The sequence below is a fragment of the Macaca nemestrina genome, chromosome 15 (genome assembly GCF_043159975.1).
Source record: "Macaca nemestrina isolate mMacNem1 chromosome 15, mMacNem.hap1, whole genome shotgun sequence".
Lineage (NCBI taxonomy): Eukaryota > Metazoa > Chordata > Mammalia > Primates > Cercopithecidae > Macaca > Macaca nemestrina.
The window spans coordinates 60,942,272-60,961,707 of record NC_092139.1 but is presented as its reverse complement, the minus strand read 5'-3'; the positions used below and the strand labels follow the sequence as shown (position 1 = coordinate 60,961,707).

General features: G+C 37.9%; 1 protein-coding gene and 1 non-coding gene across 11 annotated transcripts in view; both read left to right on the top strand.

The window, feature by feature from the left end:
- Positions 1-215: 215 nt before the first annotated feature.
- LOC105465829 (putative ankyrin repeat domain-containing protein 20A2) overlaps positions 216-19,436 on the top strand; it is an 83,892-nt gene continuing 64,671 nt past the window's right edge. For 8 of the 10 annotated variants that reach the window (XR_011613673.1, XR_011613671.1, XR_011613672.1 and 5 more), the window contains exons 1-6: positions 458-720; positions 5,210-5,324; positions 5,487-5,660; positions 9,572-9,678; positions 10,735-10,872; positions 13,520-13,575. Coding sequence is in view for 1 of the 10 variants with exons in the window: in XM_071079785.1 (XP_070935886.1) it covers positions 518-720; positions 5,210-5,324; positions 5,487-5,660; positions 9,572-9,678; positions 10,735-10,872; positions 13,520-13,575 (793 nt within the window). In the remaining 9 variants the exon portion in view is untranslated. Of the gene's footprint in view, positions 334-457; positions 721-5,209; positions 5,325-5,486; positions 5,661-6,012; positions 6,157-9,571; positions 9,679-10,734; positions 10,873-13,519; positions 13,576-19,436 lie in introns of those variants that run through there. The other 2 variants (XR_011613677.1, XR_011613678.1) reach the window with 2 other exon arrangements.
- On the top strand, positions 12,312-12,418 carry LOC139359000 (U6 spliceosomal RNA). Its single transcript, XR_011614503.1, has one exon. It is a non-coding gene; the product is annotated as a U6 spliceosomal RNA (small nuclear RNA).

Below are 19,436 nucleotides of genomic sequence, written 5' to 3'. Positions count from 1 at the left end.
CTCGCCAGCACCCGATCTCCCTGCGGAGGAGGAGCGGGGCGGCCGCAAGGCCACACAAGTCCTCCTCCTCAGGCCTGGCTGGCTGCCCGCCTAGGATCCTGGGGCCGCCCGGAGATGCCCAGGAGAACCCGCGAGCCTAGTGGCACCCGCCTGGAGCTGCAGCCCCACCTGCCGGCGCGCGCAGCCAGGGAGCGGCTTCCGGGAGCCGGGCGGCCACCGCGGTGCAGGCGCGCGCCCAACGGCTTTGCGAGGCTCACTGGGTCTGAGAGGTCGGAGGCTGCGAGTGTCCCTGCTGAAGGCTGTGGTGGACCCGGCTGGATCTCGGATTTTGGAGTACATCATAGACTTGGGATCGCAGACTGGGGGTTGGATCACGGATTTGGGGTTGGATCGGGACTTGGGGTTGGATTTGGGGCTGGGTCGGCAGGGGCGGGTGGGGGGTGGTGAAAAGGTGACAGGGAGCTGCCCCCATTCAAGAGCCGGTCGGTGGTTGGGGGTCTGAGAAGAATTCACTACCATGAAGTTTTTCGGCTTCGGGAGCCGCAGGGGCCAGAGGGTCCTGGGCTCCATAGACCACGTCTACACCGGTTCCGGGTACCGAATCCGGGACTCCGAACTGCAGAAGATCCACAAGGCGGCTGTCAAGGGCGACGCCGCGGAAGTGGAGCGCTGCCTGGCACGCAGGAGCGGCGACCTGGATGCCCTGGACAAGCAGCACAGGTAGCGGGGAGCGGGGGCTCAGTCCGGGGTGGGAGGGGGTCCCCAGGCCCGGCTTCCCCGCAGCCCCTGGGACTGGGCCTTGGAGGGCGCCGGGCACCCTCTGAGGGGCGAAGCCAAGCGGACCCTCAGCTGTTTTCCATCCGACATAATTCTCTGGCTGGAGCAATTGGTGGAGAATTTGAGTGATTTAACTCACAAAGTTAAGCATATCCGGTGTTATTATTTTTAAGGAACACCTTTAAAACATGGTTTGTATACATTATAGGAGGTGCCTAATGAGAGAACTAATTCCCCTATCAAAAATACCATGAGTGATTTTCAGTAGGCAAAAAGTTCTCAGATAAAACTGTCCGTTTTACATCCGTATCCACCTGTGTAGGTAGCTTCTTTACTGAAGGTTCTTAGAGAGCAACTTGGAAGTGGGAGGTGGGTTCTGTGTTTTTGAATGGAAAGGAACATTTTTCTCAAAATGTGAGCTCTTTCTCTGTTTGTCAGTTTTACATAGACCGAATGAAAATACCAAGGTTTTAACATTTTTGTATGACACCTGCTGTCTTTCACTACTGTGAAGACATTTTTTTAAATCTCATAATGGAGTAAAAAAACACTTGCTCCTCTAGATAGCAAAATGTGCTATTAATTTCTACAATTAATTGTTTGCTAACAGCTGAAAAGACAGATGCATGGAACACAATAGGAAACCCAGAATCATTGAAATTATGTAAGATATACGTAAGGATTGATGAGTAGGAAAGGATGAATTATTAATGAAAAAGTGCCTGTTGTTTGAAGAAAACTAATGAAATTTTATGTCACAAACATGAGTTCCTGATGGAATACAGACTGAAATGTTTACATGTGCAAATGAGTAAAGTACCAGAAGAAAAATACAAATGCTTATTTTACAGGTACATTTTATGTTGACAAACGCCTTCCTAAGAATGACCTCGTAAGCAGACATTCTGAAGGTTGATTTAGCAAACTAAAAATTAAAACTATGTTTCAGAAAAAAAGTTAACAAAATAAAAGAGAGCTTACTTGAAAAATATTTAATATATTATATATATTTTTTTCAGATGAAAATTTTTCAGATGAAAAATTATAGGGAATTCATTATATTCTTTTATTTTTTTTTTTTTTTTGAGTCAGAGTCTCGCTTCTTTGCCCAGGCTGGTGTCCAATGGCACAATCCTGGCTCACTGCAACCTCCACCTCCTGGATTCAAGCAATTCTCCTCCCTCAGCCTCCCAAGTAGCTGGGATTACAGGCAGGTGCCAGCAAGCCTGGCTAATTTTTGTATTTTTGGTAGAGAGGGGCTTTCACCATGTTGGCCAGGCTGGTCTCGAACTCCTGACCTCGAGTGATCTGCCTGCCTCGGCCTCCCAAAATGCTGGGATTACAGGTGTGAGCCACCACACCCAGCCTATATTGTTCATTATATATGATAAGATATAGATATTACTGATATGTATACCATATATATTCCAGATATAATATGTTATATATATCAGTTATATATATACATTAGATGAAAAGTTATAATACACATTCGATGAAAAGTACATCTTCATTTTACAGGAAATTCTTTCAAATCAAATCATCAAACACTGTAAAAGTGGGCAAAGTACCTTTCCCCAGATCTACAAGTTACTTATGTATATAGGAAAAAATCCTTCTCATTTCTGGTATAAGAATTTAAAAGAGGAATCAAACAGTTTTCTATCCACAATATTTGTGAGGATGTTTTATACTGCTACTTAAAAGTTTAAGTTGCTGATTACTTTTCAAATAGATAATTTGGTGGTAAGTACTACATTTAAAAAATGTGTATGCTCTTTACTCATCAATTCCATTATACTAAGATGCCCTTAGGAAATAAAGATACATGCACTTTAGTTTTCACGGAACTTATTTTAAAAAGAACCCAGTGAATGGATCCTATAAATAAATTTCAGTTGCATCCATAGGATGGAATAATATGTGACCATTGAAGGTGGCAATAGGTATAGAAGTAAGTTGATGTGTCAAGATGTATTTTGCTATAGCCAGCGAGGAAAAGAAATAGCTAAATTGTATATACGCAAACATACTATGGTCTTGTTTTAGCAAAAAAAAAAAAAAAAAAAAAAAAAAAAAGTACCAAATATGATAAAATTTGTAATTTCTGAGCATTTGCTTTTTTTTTTTTTTTTTTTTTTTTTTGAGATGGAGTCTTGCTGTGTCACCCAGGCTGGAGTGCAGTGGCCCAATCTCGGCTCACTGCAAGCTCTGCCTCCTGGGTTCACGCCATTCTCCTGCCTCAGCCTCCCGAGTAGCTGGGAGTACCGGCGCCTGCCACCACGCCCGACTAATTTTTTTTTTTTAATTTTATTATTATTATACTTTAAGTTCTAGGGTACATGTGCATAACGTGCAGGTTTGTTACATATATATACTTGTGTCATGTTGCTCTGCTGCACCCATCAACTCGTCAGCACCCAGTTTTACTAGAGACTGGGTTTCACCGTGTTAGCCAGGATGGTCTCAATCTCCTGACCTGGTGATCCACCCTTCTCCGCCTCCCAAAGTGCTGGAATTACAGGCGTGAGCCACCGCGCCCTGCGAGTATTTGCATTTTAAGTAAAGTGTGTTTTTTTTTCCTTTTTCTTATCTGTGATTGCTGCAGTGAGCATGTACAAAACTTCTAGTAAAAGTTTAGTATTAATGGAATCATCCTTGGGAAGAGAGAAATATGAATCTTGCACTGATAAAAATAATTTCTCGCTTTCTACTTTTTATCGTTATTGTGTGTAATGTTATCTTCTTTGAATGTTTAGCGTCTTCAGAAGAAGGGAATGTTTTTATCTGTGTTTCCAGATTTTATTATCTATATATTTTATTATGCACATGTTTTTCTTATATACTCATTCCATTTATTCAAACAATGGTAGATTAATCACTTCATTTTAATTGTATTCTTTAAAAATAAAAAATAACACATATAAATAATTACTATTGCAAAAATATTGCTTTATAGGAGTTTATTTAAAAATAGTGAACTCCCCAGCTATATTTATCCATTATTTCATTCCATTTATGCATCAAGCATAACCTGAGTACCTGTTATGTAGCAGACATACTCTACTATCTCTCAGGACCCTTGTATCCTTAAAAACTTCATGTTTACCTGCCCTGTCTGCACAAGCTGAGAGATTTACAATAGGAATATTGGGACTTCATCTCCTTGAAACTTTATCTCCCACCTTTCAAACAAAAGCATTTCTGAAGTTAGAAAATGGTAGAAGATAACCTTGAACTGCCCTTTCAAAAGTTTATCAGTTTTAAATCCTAATATTAATCATTGGAAAGTCTTATTTACATATATTCTGTAAGTATAAGAATTGAATAAAATGAGCCATACAAATTCATTTGACTCATGAGTTTCCTTTGACTTCAAGTTGTTTGAAAATCAAAGAATTAATTTGTTTAAAAAATGCATGATTGTTATTTCGGTGCTTTTTCCCCATAGTCCCTTTAAGAACTGAAATGTATTTCAGTTTCAGTTACATGCCTGGAACTGCCCTAGTGCTGAGTTACCATATTCTACTTAATGTAAGGTCTCATGGATCGTGTGATGCTCCACTATTTTATATATCAATAAGATAATTTTTAAAATGCTACCAGTTAGAGTTATAATAAATCATGAATTATAAGTGGCATTCCAATGTCAGAGTTGTTAAAATGTGACCTACTCATTAAGCCATCCTGCAAAGTAGGTATAATTGTGTCATTCTACCTAATTAAAATGCTTTTGTTAAGTAGTAGTAATACTAACAATTATAATATCTGGCCGGGTGCAGTGACTCACACCTGTAATCCCAGAACTCTGGGAGGCTGAGGTGAGAAGATTGTTTGATGCCAGGAGTTTGAGACCAGCCTGGGTAACAAAGTGAGGTTCTTACTCTACATTTTTAAATAAATAGCTGGGCATGCTGGTGCACATCTGTTGTCCCAGCTACTCAGGAGACTGGGGATGGAGGATCACTTGAGCCCAGGAGTTCCAGGTATAGTTACATCATTGCACTCCAGCCTGGGCAAAAGAGTGAGACTTTGTCTCAAAAAACAAAAATCTTACAGTTATTGAGCTGTTGTAGGAACTATTCTAAATACTTCACATAGCTTCTCATTTAAGCATCATGATGGTGTCCTATGAGATAGCTACTATTGTCATCTTTATTGATGAAGAAGTTGAGGCACAGAAAGGCTAAGCAATAATTGGTAAGTGACAGCGTTTAAAGTAGGACTCAAGCCCTAGTTGAACTGAATCTACAGACTGAGCTCTTTCTATTCAAATAGGCTGCTGTTGTCATTGCACTTTCTTCAAAAAAATTAAGTATTTGTTTTGAAGGCAGAGGAAAAACATGCTATTCAATTTTTACAATGACATGAATGATGGTATGTTTTGAGATGTTGCACTACCGTTTCCTAAAAAGTCCTCTTGCTCTTGTAGAACTGCTCTACATTTGGCCTGTGCCAGTGGCCATGAGAAAGTGGTAACTCTCCTGATCAACAGAAAGTGCCAGATTGATATCTGTGACAAAGAAAACAGAACGCCCTTGATACAGGTATATTAGAGCCAACTCTTTTAGCCTGACATGGATTTGATTTACATATATAGAATTAAAATGAATTGATCTCATTTAAATATAACTAGTTGGTGAAACCTGTGGAATGTGTATTTTGAATTCTTAGAATTTACAGTCTGTTTCTTGGTCTAATACTGACAGGCTATCCATTGCCAGGAAGAGGCTTGTGCCGTTATTTTGCTGAAACATGGTGCCAATCCAAACCTTAAGGATATCTACGGCAACACTGCTCTCCATTATGCTGTGTACAGTGAGAGCACCTCACTGGCAGAAAAACTACTTTCCCATGGTGCAAATATTGAAGCACTGGACAAGGTATAGATCAATCAACTTTCTTTCAAAAATATTTGTTTTATCATTGACATAGGTAAGGGTCAATGATTTTTTTTTATATTTGGAAGCTCAACCATTCCCCGAATGCAAATGTAAATTAAGTTATTTTGAAATAATTGCACAAGATTTTGTTTTAAATATTGGTACTTTTAAAGAAGCATTCAAGGGCACAGCTTTATAAAATGCGCTTTGGAAAATATTTGCAAATTTGTTAAAGGTAAAACCTTTTCAACTTTTTTTCTATGCAGGGTGTTTTTTTTTTTTTTTTTTCTTAATTAGTGTAAAACAACACAGGAAAGAAAATATGCCCTGGAAATAGGCTTTATTTTAAAACTCAAACAAAACTAAAGCAACTTACAATAAATGGACATGTTGCTGCTGCTGCTCATTTTCTGAAAAACTGACGTATCATTTCTCAGGGAAAAATGGGAAGGGAAAAGGAGAGCAATCAGAAATATGCAGGTCACTTGGAAATCAGGTAACGAAGGAAAATGCGAGGAAGAGTTGTTGTTATTGTTGTTGTTTTTAGTTTGTTGTTCTTCTAGTTTATGTGTTGAGACAAGGTGCTCTTTAGCTTTGGGTCTAATAATTTTCGGTTTGAAAAAGAGAGTGAGTGAGTTGAAACTCGCCTAGAGATTAATTTTAGGAGGACTCTGAGGAAACCAGATTGGCAGTGAATATGTGGTGACGAAGTGAGAAAAACTTCAGCAGAAGCTGGAACAAATTATTAACTGACTTATTGCCCATCCTGGCAGAAACTGCCACTTAGATAAGAGTCTAAAGACTCCTCTCAAATCTAGAATGTCTTGGTGGAAAAGTGGGAGATAAGGAGCTTATAAATAGCAAAATCAAGTGGGATTTTGAGTTTACTTGTCCCTGTTCTAGCCATACCCAGGAAAATTAACTGGAGTTTTAATAAATGACTCTATCTCTTACCCTTTTATCTTTTTGGTCACATCTCTGACTGATAAAGGGCATTAGCCATGTGGGTGAGAGATGTGACTGAAGTGATTGTCTGCTACACTAATTCTCAGAATTGGGCATTACAGTGACCTGAGGACATTTTGTTAAAAATCTACAACCATAGTCTTTCCCCTGAAGATTTTGATGTAATAGACCTAATAAGGCCTGAACATGTTTAAAAATGTTTACTTGAAGCTGGGCACAGTGGCATGTTCCTGTAGTTCCAGCTTGAGTCTAAGAGTTTGAATCCAGCTTGAGCAACATAGTGAGACTCTTGTCTCTAACAACAATTGTAGAAAAAGAAAAAAAAAACCCAATTAAAAAAACCTTCAAAGTTCGGATACACTCCTGATTAAGAATCCCAGAATAGATAAGTGCAATATATAAATTTCTGTATCTCAAAAATGTAAGAAATCTCTAGAAGACTTGGCATTTGATAGGTGCCACATCCTTCAAAGTTCTTCTGTTTGATGATATTACCCTGACTTATCTGTCTTTCTCTACATCTGTGACTGGGAAGTGAAAGGAAATATTATTGGCAACATCCCTCAGCTGACAGAATAACACCATTCCTTCCATCCACGAATCATTCACTACCATTCAGAGAGTCTTTAGAAATTTGCTTATGGGTAATCTTTCAGTAAGTAGGGGCTGACCCTGTCAGGATTTGTTGTCTCTTAGTCACCATGCAGGTGATTATGTGTCAACAAATTTTCATTACAAGTTGGGCTTTCTCAATTAGAATAGTAGCAAATCCTAAACTCTTTTTTTTTAGTTGAAGTTGTATTATGAACTATCTCAGTATGTTTGTTAGTTGTATAGAGCTTTATCATAACCAAAATGGCAGTTTTAAACACTGAAATCCATGAAGTTAATAAGAATACAAATAGGAATTCTTTTAATAATTTAGTTTTAGCAGTCCTATGAACCAATGATCTATTTGGTTAACAATCTGGGAAAATTATATACAAACATATTTTAAATGAATAAATGTTAGAAAAATTCTTGAAGCAGGTATTATGAGTCTTTTTAGCAATTTTTATTATATACAAGCACCTCATATTTTGGTAAAACATATGATACTAGAGAAAGAAAATACTTTACATGCAAATACTTGGATTATACACAACCATTTCATAACGCATTTATAGTAAATATAAAAAAGCAAGGGCTATATTCTAATGTGGTACACAGATTTGTTTATTTGCCTCTATAAGTTGAATCAACATGTAAAATTTAGAAGACTTGTGTAGAAATCTGGACTTCAGGCTTATCCCAAAAAGTCAAATCTGGTGTCTCCTGAGTTTCTATCACTGTTTGGTCTGCTGTGCAGAGATTGCCCCTTTATAGAAGGCATGTATTCTCCAGTTTGCTATTGTGCCCACCTCAGTACTTCCCTTGCTCTGGTAACCTTCCTTTGTCCTTGTAAGTATTTGAGTTTACAACTCCTATGTTACAGTATATTTTGATGAAGATTTCAAGATTTTGAAGTCAGTGTGTAGATTTGTTTGTAATATATAGTCTATGGAGTATGTAAATTCCTCTATTATGGAGTTGAATTTTAGAATTTAGAAGTTTTTAAAACTCCTTTTCTTTATATATACCAGAAATAATTATCTGTCCATAAGAATGCCTAGAAGCCTTTTTAGGTTATTGCTGGTTATAGTTGGATAATTTATGAATATTGCAGATATTATATCTTTGTCCTCAGCACCCTCCTTTAAAAATGCAAGTGACTTACTGGTTTTATTATGCCAGAAATAATTCATATGGATCAGTATGAGAACTTTTATTGATAAGCCATTATGCTGTTATTTCAGATTTGTATTTTGCCTAAAATGAAAAACAATTTTAAATAGCCATTTAAGTGGAAGCCAATAAAAATGGATTTAAAAAGTAGAGCTGCATTAGTGTCCTGGGATTACCATTATAATTGAGAATAGTATTTCTTACTGAGCTTTGGTTTTTCAAATATTTGTTCTTAAGTTTTTTAAACCTGTCTCTCTTACACAGAACATACTGAGCTTTCTAACAGTAAAGATAAAAATCTATTCTCTTGTATTAGGAAAAAAACCATGGACTATTTATAAGGCAAATAAGTGCATTTGAAGCCAATCTCTCTTAATTCAGAGTTCATTTCCATAGTGACCCCTTTGGAGCAGGAGTGCCTGACATTGGCGTCTGGCATCCTGACACCACTGATAGAAGTGAATCAAGCAAGTTTGTACCACCCAGAGGAATCCTCCACCTGTATTGGGAAGCTCTGGCAACTGTTTCTCTGAAACTCTTAATTCCTTAAATGTTAATATTTGCCACAAATAGTATTGTGAAATGGGGATTAGGTAAAATTCAAGAGAGTTCTTGATTATTGGATGTAAGATACAATTTTGTAATACTTCGCAAATGCAGAAGGTCATGGAGTCTTTCTCTTGGGGTATTATACTTCTGCTAAAGCAAATATTCTTTGGAATATAGTTTAAGAAACACTGCTTTAGAGATAGTAATTTAGTTCATTAATTTATGTAAAAAACTTAAAATATTTGCTACTATGTCTTAGGGTTTTGGGGCTATAGAGACAAAAGATACAGCCCTTGCCCTCAAGAAGCTCTTGGTTTCAGAGGGAAACAATGAAATGATTACAATGTAGCATGCTAAGTGCTATGATCAAGGCAAGGATTCTTGGGACTGGTAAATGTTTACAGTGAATTTTGGCAATGACCACAGTTAATCTGGGGAGACAGAGGAGGGTTGTTTGCAAGGCAAAGAGCAGCACATCAGAAAGCGCAGAGGAGTGAGAAGGAGGGGACTGCTTTTCATTTACTTCCTTTCTATATTGTATGTTGAAGTTCAAAGAATCCTAGAGAAGATTTTCAGTTCAGTTCATAAATATGTAATTTTGTGAATTATTAATTTTTTCTGCTGTCTTATAGGACAATAATACCCCACTTCTATTCGCTATTATTTGCAAGAAAGAGAAAATGGTGGAATTTCTATTGAGAAACAAAGCAAGTGTACATGCCGTTGATAGTCTGAGACGGTACAGTAGTTCTTTTTTAAAAAATAAAAGCCTGCGTATTCTAGAGGGGTAATAGTCACTCAAGTCAGAAATATTAATAAGATTCGTGTAATTATTGGCATACAGTGAAAAATGTCACCACAAATAATCAGGTAGACCACAAATATTTAGACTGAGTCACATAAAGAACAGTATATAGTAGGATTAATCTTCTCTTATGAGATTTGTTATTTATAATCGGATGTTTTTGTTACTGTAATCTTTTATTAGCTAAAGGGTTTTGTATTAGTTTTATTAATTTTTTTTTTTTTGAGATACAGTCTAGCTCTGTTGCCAGGCTGGAGTGCAGTGGTGTGATCTTGGCTCACTGCAACCTCCACCTCCCAGGTTCAAGCGATTCTCCTGCCTCAGCCTCCCAAGTAGCTGGAACTTCAGGTGTGCGCCACCATGCCCGTCTAATTTTTGTATTTTTAGTAAAGATGGGATTTCACCATGTTGGCCAGGATGGTCTCGATCTCTTGAGCTCATGATCTGTTCTCCTTGACTTCCCAGAGTGCTGGGATTACGGGCAAGAGTCACTGCACCTGGCAGTTTTTTTAATTTTTAAAATGTGGACTTTTAGTTTATGACTACTGCTATTGTCATTATTATTATTGTTGTTGTTGTTGTTTTCAGCCCGCAGATAACTCTTATCTGACCCCTAGCTGATTACAATTACAATATATCAGAGTAGGAAAGCAATGGGGAAATCTTCATGTAAATCTTTGCCTACTTTAGATGACTGACCTCAGCACAGTTTCTTGGCCATCAAAGGACTATAAATTAGCAACTTGTATTATGTCACACGCCAGTGGGACAAGAGGCTTCCCTGCTGTCCGTTTCTTTTAGCCTTGGTGATAATTTACAAAGATGAACGCTTGAGCACCCTAGATGCTTATAGACCCAAGCTAGTACATGCAAATGGTTATTACGTCTACACTGACAGATGGATATGAAATTGGTAAAGTGTCTCAAACTAACTGTTTATAAAAGTCTTTATTAAAGTTATTGAGTGGAGTTATTTCTTTGTTATTTTAGAACGGCCCTCATGCTTGCTGTGCACTATGACTCACCAGGTATTGTCAACATCCTTCTTAAGCAAAATATTAATGTCTTCACTCAAGACATGTGTGGACGAGATGCAGAAGATTACGCTACTTCTCATCATTTGACAAAGTAAGTGTGTATGTCAAAAGACCAGTTGATACTAAATTGAAGTTTAAAATAATTGCAACTACTCTATCTTATACATTAGATAAGAGTTCATAGTTTGGTTCAGATGGTTTGAAATAGCAATGAGTTAGTCTACTTTTAGCCAGAAATCAAGCAGCAGTCTAGGTTAGTTCAAAGTAGAGTGCAAGATTTTTTCAGGATTTTTAACACCTTTATTCCCGGTGACCTCAGTGTTGTCCATTTTATTCTAAGTATAATCCCCATGCATGGGATAAAAAGAGCCACATCTTTGATTTCTTTTCCTTTCCTTTCTTTCTTTTTTTATTTTTCTTTTTCTATTCTTCTTCTTCTTCTTCTTATTATTATTATTATTATTATTATTATTATTATTTTGTAGAGACAAGGTCTCACTTTGTTGCCCTGGCTAATCTCTAACTCCTGAGCTCAAGTAATCCTCCTGCCTCGGCCTTTCAAAATGCTAGCCACCATGCCTGGCCTGACTTTTCTAATTAGTTATTGGGTCTTGAAATGTCCAATTTAGCAGAAAATCTTGTATTGTCCCCTCGGGCTGTCTCCTTTGTCTTCCTTCTTTGAATTTTCCAAGAAGCTAAGGGGTTCCCTAAGTTCAAGGAAGACAATCTTTCTTTACAAGTCAGAAGAACGGGAAAAAAGGCCGTTCTGATCATTCTGTTGTTTCCATGGACTCGCTTGCTGTTTTGCTGCCATTGTAACCCATCCTGCAATCTGATAATGACTGACCTTTGCCACCAGGTTGCCTTCACTGATGCAGACCCCCTAGTTTTCATGGTGATTCATATATAGAGTTCAAAGCTATGGTGTTTATTAGTTTATGTACTTATGGTCAGTCGTTGTTCCCAGCACCCTGCTCTGCCAGCTAGGCCTCCTAGCTTTACCCACACAAATACTGAGAAAGTTGATGCTTGCCCTACACTAAAAATCTTATTTGGAGCCCACCTCTTAGCTAGTCTTAGCCTAGGCCTTCACGGTATGTTATCCTTTGAAAGCCATATTTGTCTTTTCTTTAACCGCTATTAGTTGGGATTGTTCTCCACAGTCAGGGATGTTCAAATACTGTTGCAGGGAGATCAGAGTTCCCTTTCCCTTTTGCTATCAGATCTGTACCTTGAGGCTTTTTATATCCTGTGCAGAAGCTTTGGTTAGATAGCAGAAGGTTCCATGTTATCTTTCCAGCAAGTAGTGGGATCAAACTTGCGGTTGGCCCCTCTAGCAATGTGTCTCTATAATCATGAAAATCTCTTGGGCTACTCGCAGCTCTTCCTCAAATTTTAAATATATTTTAAAATTCCACCTCACAGGAAGTCATTCAATAAAATTCTCAGAATCTAAAGTAAGTGAGTTGGATTTACCAGAGCTAAGCCTCATCCATGACTCATGAGTATTTGTGTATCAAACAGGCCTTTGTGCTTGTTTCCACAGCCCATATTTTAAAATTGGATCAATACAGAGCAGATAAGCATGGCTGCTGCCTGGGGATGGCACACAGATTCAGAAAGCATTCCATATTTTGCATAGTCCCAGGAAGGTCATTTGACTGTTTGTTGAGTAGCTCCTAGGAAGCAGTGTGAGTGAAACCAAAACAGGAGACCCCCCAATATTGAAATTGTGATTATCACTATGAAAATATTGATGTCCAGTGATCTCTGAAAGGATAACAGAGCTGAGTAATATTTAGGGGATGTTACATGTTGTTAGTACATGTCTTGGAAATGAAAAAATGTCCACTTGCCTTTCCTTCATGGAACCGAAAAACAATCACAGCAAGGTTCTGTCTTGTCTGTTAGTTGGAGAGGACCGGGGAGATCCAGCATCCTGGCATGGATCTGCTGGCTCAGAGTTCGAGGAGGTAGAGAAGGAGTGGTAGTTGTCCAAGCCGGGTTTTGACACCTATTAGTTTTCTGCCCTTGGTGTGATTGATGAACTCAGTGATGGGAGACAATTAGGTAATCCATTTTAATGAGAATATATATATATATATATAAATTTTGCAGTAAGTTATGAATTAGGTAAGATTCCCTGAATTACAAGCCGGAATGAATACAACTAATAACCAAAATTAGCACTTAATAACATCTTCTGAAAACTGCAACATTTGAATATTAGAACTTATAGAAAAGCCTACACCAAGCTTTATTTGGGATTCCAAAATGGTTTCAGGAATCAAGTTCAAGAAGAAATTATTCCATTGCTTTACTATTTCTCTGAACATTTAAACATGTAATCTCATTACATCTTCCTAAGGTAGCAGAGTCCTTATTTTTTAGAAGAAACCATGGAACCTACGAGAAGCAACTTGTCTGAAAAGAAAATACCTATTGGTTACAGAGCAAGGATGTATTCTGAGTGCAGGACACTTTGCATGATGTCCAGCTAACTAGAGTTAATTTACTGAGCTGTTCTCCCTCCATTTATGAGTACTTCCCTTTCTTTTATTCTTTAATTATAAGCTTAATAAGCTTGTAAGGTTTAACAATTTGAAGTGTATGGGATATTAAAATTCTGATATTAGGTCTGATATTGCCTTAAATGGTTTTAGAATTTAATATGTTTGGTAAATATTTTTTATTTCAGTGTTAAAATAACAACTTATTTATTACTTTTGTATACATAGAATTAAACAACAAATTTTGGAACATAAAAAGAAGATACTTAAAAATGACAAACCAGGTAAGACTTCTGATAGTGAATTTCTTATTTCTCTTGGTGGTCCTGCTCTTGATAAGAAAATGAAAAGTAACATGTAAGATTAAGGTAGTGTTAATCAAAAAAGACCAGTTTAAAAATATGTGTAAATTGAATGTGTATATATGTATATACATATGTAAACTAATTTTTAAAATTTAACTAGTTTGAAATTCACATTTATTTAAGAAGGTAGTTGTAGCTCATTTATAATCTCAAACATTATTGTCTTAAAAAGTCATTTATGATCCCTAAAATCCTATATAATGTTTTTGCATGAATAAGAAAAAAGATTTTTAACTTAGTATGTTGTATGTTTCCTCTGTAGTCACATTATAACCAATTGGACTTGTTATACAAATGGATCTTCTATTTCAGTTTTATAATAAATTGTTTATATTTAGTAAATAAAGAATTACAGTTGACCCATGAATAATGTAGGGGTGAGGGACTCTGATCCCTGTGCAGTTGAAAATCTGAGTATAACTTTTGATTACTTCACCTTAGCTACTAATAGCCCACTAGTGGCTGGAAGCCTTCCTGATAACATAAAACAGTTGATGAACACCTATTTTGTTTTTGCCGCATTATTATATTCTGTGTTCAGACAATAAAGTAAGCCAGAGAATTGAAGCTGTTAGAAAGAAAATCATCAGGAAAGATATATTGACTTTTCATAAAGCATCAGTAGATGCTGACAAAGGTCTTCATGATCTTCAGGTTGATTAGCCTGAGGTGGAAGAGGAGAGGTGGATCTTGCTGTGTCTGGGTTGCATAGGCAGAAGAAAATCTGCATATAAGTGAATCCCCGCTGTTCAAGGGCAAACTGTATTACATATTGATGTGTGTCACTAAGAAAGTAACTATCTTTAGAACCAGGAACTCAGCAATCCCTTTCTGGTACCGTAAATAAATGGCAATAAGAACTGTAGAACTGCCGGGCGCGGTGGCTCACGCCTGTAATCCCAGCACTTTGGGAGGCCGATGCAGGCGGATCACAAGGTCAGGAGATCGAGACCACGGTGAAACCCCGTCTCTACTAAAAATACAAAAAATTAGCCGGGCGCGGTGGCGGGCGCCTGTAGTCCCAGCTACTCAGGAGGCTGAGGCAGGAGAATGACATGAACCTGGGAGGCGGAGCTTGCAGTGAGCCGAGATCACGCCACTGCACTCCAGCCTGGGCTGCACTCCAGCCTGGGTGACAGAATGAGACTCCGTCTCAAAAAAAAAAAAAAAAGAAAAAGAAAAAAAGAACTGTGGAACTGAACCAGCGTGCACCCATACAAATAGGAGACTATTTTTTGAAGACAGCTACTGAGCACAGAAGACAGAAAAGCAATTCTTTCATGAGAAGTACAAAATATATTACATATTCCTACACAAGCAAAATGGTTTTATCTGTCATAGTTTACACACACACAGTTTACAAGCACATACACACACACGTTCACACGTGTACACACAAACACAAAGTTAGTCCTGCTAATTCTTAATGACCAAATCCAACTGTTCACAGGGAGCGGTGGATAACACATCCTACAGTTTGGATGCAATTCTTTCATCTTTTTGACTTGTTTTGTGATGAACTGCTTTTAATGGATGAACCATGTTTTCAGTTTTAGGAGAAACACAGAAAAAGATTAGAAGCAAGTAAACAGGACTCTATGATCAGTAGTAGGCTATTATAGTACATTCTCAATAATACTATGTTTTTCTCCAGTTATACAATTTACTTGAATGATGCACAATTAATCAATTATTAGTATTATAGGAGATGGGGTCTCTCTATGTTGCCTTGGCTAGAATACCGTGTCTATTCATTGGTGCATTCATAGCTCACTGTAGCCTTGAACTCCTGGGCTCAAGCAGTCCTCCTACCTCATCCTCCTGAGTAGCTGGGACTACAGTTTTTTGTGGTTACATTTGGCCTGATACACAATTATTTATTTATTTATTTTTGATACACGGTTTCCCTCTGTTGCCGATACTGGAGTGCAGTGGTGCCATCTTGGCTCACTGCAACTTCTGCTTCCTGGCCTTAAGTGATCCTTTCACCTTTTACCTTAGCCTCCCAAGTAGCTGGGACTACAGGCATGCACCACCACACTTGCCTAATTTCTTTTTAAGGTTCTTTGTTGTTGTTGTTTGTTTATTTGTTTAATAGATGAGGTCTCACTCTATTGCCCAGGCTGGTCTGGAACTTCTGGACTCAAGTGATCCTCCTGCCTCAGCCTCCCAAAATGCTGGGATTTACAAGTGTGAGCCACTGCACCTGGCCTGCACAATTATTATAAAAAGGAATTAAGCCCAGTTGAGTTGCAGAAAATTGACCACCTTTTCATTTTTTTCTAGAAATATTCATATTGTAGAACATATTGTCAATCACCCAAATTCTCTATTTTTTATTCAGTTAAAATAGGATTGCTGCTTATTTCACATTATTTTCTGACATTATCATTTCATTTATTCCTTTTATGGCTTTATTCGATTGGATAGATATAGAAATATAAGACTCTCCAAGTTGAATATCAAGGGAAAAAAAAGAAAAGAAAAACAGATTTGGGAAAGCTACTCTGTGAAATAACCACCTGATTACAGTTACATATATCATATCAACTTCATAAAAGTCTTACACAATGCATTTGTGTCAAGGTTCCCCAAGACCAACCCCAGGTTTGGTGGTTCACTAGGACTCACAGGACTCAGCAAATAGTCATACTCAGATCTTTACTTGATTACAAGAAAGGGGACAAACAGAATTAGTAGAGGAAAAAGGTGTATGTGTCAAGTCTGGAGGAAACCAGACACAAGCTTCCAGGAGTTCTCTCCTGTGGAGTTCCCAGGATCTGCTTAATTCTCCCAGGCTCACATATTGACAACATTTGTGCAGTGATATCTAGCAGTACCAGAGTCTCATTAGAGACTAAGTACCCAAGTGTTTCTATGGAGGTTACTCTCCCTGACATGTACCCCAATTCCAGACTCCTAGAAGGAAAGCAGCTGTTCAGAGTAACCACACTGTTTCTATAAACACTTTAGACACAGTGAGCCACTCTCCTTAGGGAATGGTGGAAACTCTCCCAATTCCAATTTCCTAAACACCAGTCAAGGGCCAGCCTTGTGTGCAGGCCTTTCTAAAGATGGCAGTCTCTTGCCTGCTCTATGAAATCTTTATTGCACAACACTTATAGCCCCAACTTAACTTTTGGTGTTGTTTTACATTTTCATTTTAATAACACATAATATTATAAGATAAGGTAAATTGGTAGTAATTTCTTTTGTATGATCCATCTTAAGTTGCAATGCTGGTTACTTTTTTGACTTTTGGTGACAAACAGGTATTTGTATATAAGTTACCATAACAGTGTTAGGTAATGATAATCTGTCCTTTTTATCTTATTAGCCTTTCAGTAAAATTGTGAAATTAAATAAGCATAATAAGTTCTGAGTTAAAATTAGAATAAAATTGTCTTTTTTTTGGATGACATGGATAATCTAGTTTTCATATTGTGCTAAATCCCTGTTTAGAAGTATGAAACGAGATAAAATATTCAATCATTTCAATCAATATCATCTTGCCTAAGCATGCAATTAACTTATTTTATAAATTTTATATACTTCACTTTGAGAAATAATGACCACGTGTTGTTATTTTGATCTTCAATGATCTCTAATTTTTAGGGTCACCAAGTCTTGCTTAAATATATCATAATAACAGGTTCAGTGAATATTTTTCATTTTTTATTATTGATTTTTTTTTTGAGACACAGCTTTGCTCTTGCTACCCAGGCTGCCGTGCAATGACACAATCTCAGCTCGCTGCAACCTTGACTCCCAAGTTCAAGCAATTCTCCTGCCTCAGCCTCCCAATTACCTGGGACTACAGACATGCACAACCATGCCTGGCTAATTTTTTGTATTTAGTAGAAATGGGATTTCACCATGTTGGTCAGGGTGGTCTTGAACTCCTGACCTTAAGTGATCCACCCACCTCAGCCTCCCAAAGTGCTGGGATTGCAGGCATGAGCCACTGACCCTGGCCATCGTTTTATTTATTTATTTATTTATTTATTTATTTATTTATTTATTTTAATTTTTGTTCTGGAGATCCTGGGATGCATAGACAGTGAATATCTTTTTTATTTTTATTTTTTAATTTTTTTGAGATGGAGTCTCGGTCTGTCTTCCAGGATGGAGTGCAGTGGTGTGATCTCAGTTAACTGAAACCACCGCCTTCTAGGCTCAAGCGATTCTCCTGCCTCAGCCTCCCGAGTAGCTGAAATTACAGGTGCTTGCCATCATGCCCAGCTAATTTTTGTATTTTTAGTAGACACGAGGTTTTGCCATGTTGGTCAGACTGGTCTTGAACTCATTACCTCAAGCTGATCTTGAACTCATGACCTCAGGTGATCCCCTCACCTTTGCCACCCAAAGTGCTGAGATTACAGGCATAAGCCACTGAGCCCAGTTGTGAATATCTTTTTTAAATCAACAGCTTTATTTCTTAGAGCAGTTTTAGGTTCAGAGCAAAATTGAGAGGAAGGTACAGAGATTTCTCATATATTCCATGCCTCCCACGTGCATAGCCTCCCCCATGATTAGTATTTTCCACCAGAGTGGTACATTTGTTACAACTGATGAACTTACACTGACACATTATAATCACTCAAAGTTCATATTTACATCAGGCTTCACTCTTGATGCTGTACATTCTGTGAACCTGGACAACTGTATAATGATATGACATCTATCTATTACTGTAATATTATCGACAGAACAGTTTCACTACCCTAAAAATTCTCTATACTATGCCTGTTCATCTCTCACTTTCTCCCTAGCAACTCCTGGCAACCATTGATCTTTACTCTATCTTCATAGTTTTATTATTTTCAGAAGAGTACAGTGGATATCTTTTTGAATAGTTAAAAAATTAAAGATCCATGGTAATTGAATGTAGTCATTTAAGATGTTCCTTGTCCTTTTTGTTTTCCTTTTGCTTCTTTATCACTGTGAAGAATGATATATGCTGATGAGATGTGCTTTACATACTCAGAAAACATGATTTGTATAGATGTTTGGGACACAATAGAAAGGGTTGAGGGAAAGGACACCATGCTGTGCCACACGGCACAAACTGGAGTATCTTGCTCTATGATAGAGATAGACTCCCTCGCAATGGAAGGGGACAAGCACAACGGGTTGGACTTCATAAAAGTGGAATCACTAAGTCTGTCATACTTACCTTCGGTTGGAGTTCAGACCAGGCAGTGAATGCTATAGGTAAATACATGTGTTCCTCACTGATCCTCTTCCTTTGAGGGATGAGGTTGACAAGAGCCTGCATTATGATGACATGACTCATCTACAACTATATTCTGTCGTGAGGGATGGTAAGGGAGTTTTGCTTGATGTGAGGTGAAAAAGAATTTTTTTCTCCTACTTGGGAGAAGAGCAAGCATTGGAACATTCTAGTAGTAAAAGGGCATTGATAGTTTTCTTTCTATACATTTTTCACATCAGATAATACTGCCCAGCAGCCTGCCATACCTCCCCAGTGTTCCTTAAACTTCTCTCTGAATATGGATAAGCTCTTAAAGGAGTGATGTTTCCAGTGGTTCTTTCTGTGGGAGGTAAAATGGCAGGTGAATTTGGGCTTTGTTATACATAGGGCAGAACAAATAGCTACAACTAAGGAAACCACCCAGCACCTTCCCCAGAAGAGTATTAGCCAGAGTAACACACCGATCTCTCTTCAGCTCTTCTCCACTGGTGGCTGGAAGGTCTTTGCAAGGATTCCTGTTTCTGGTCTGATTCCTGTGTTTTGCTGGCTTCTGGTGATATAGGGT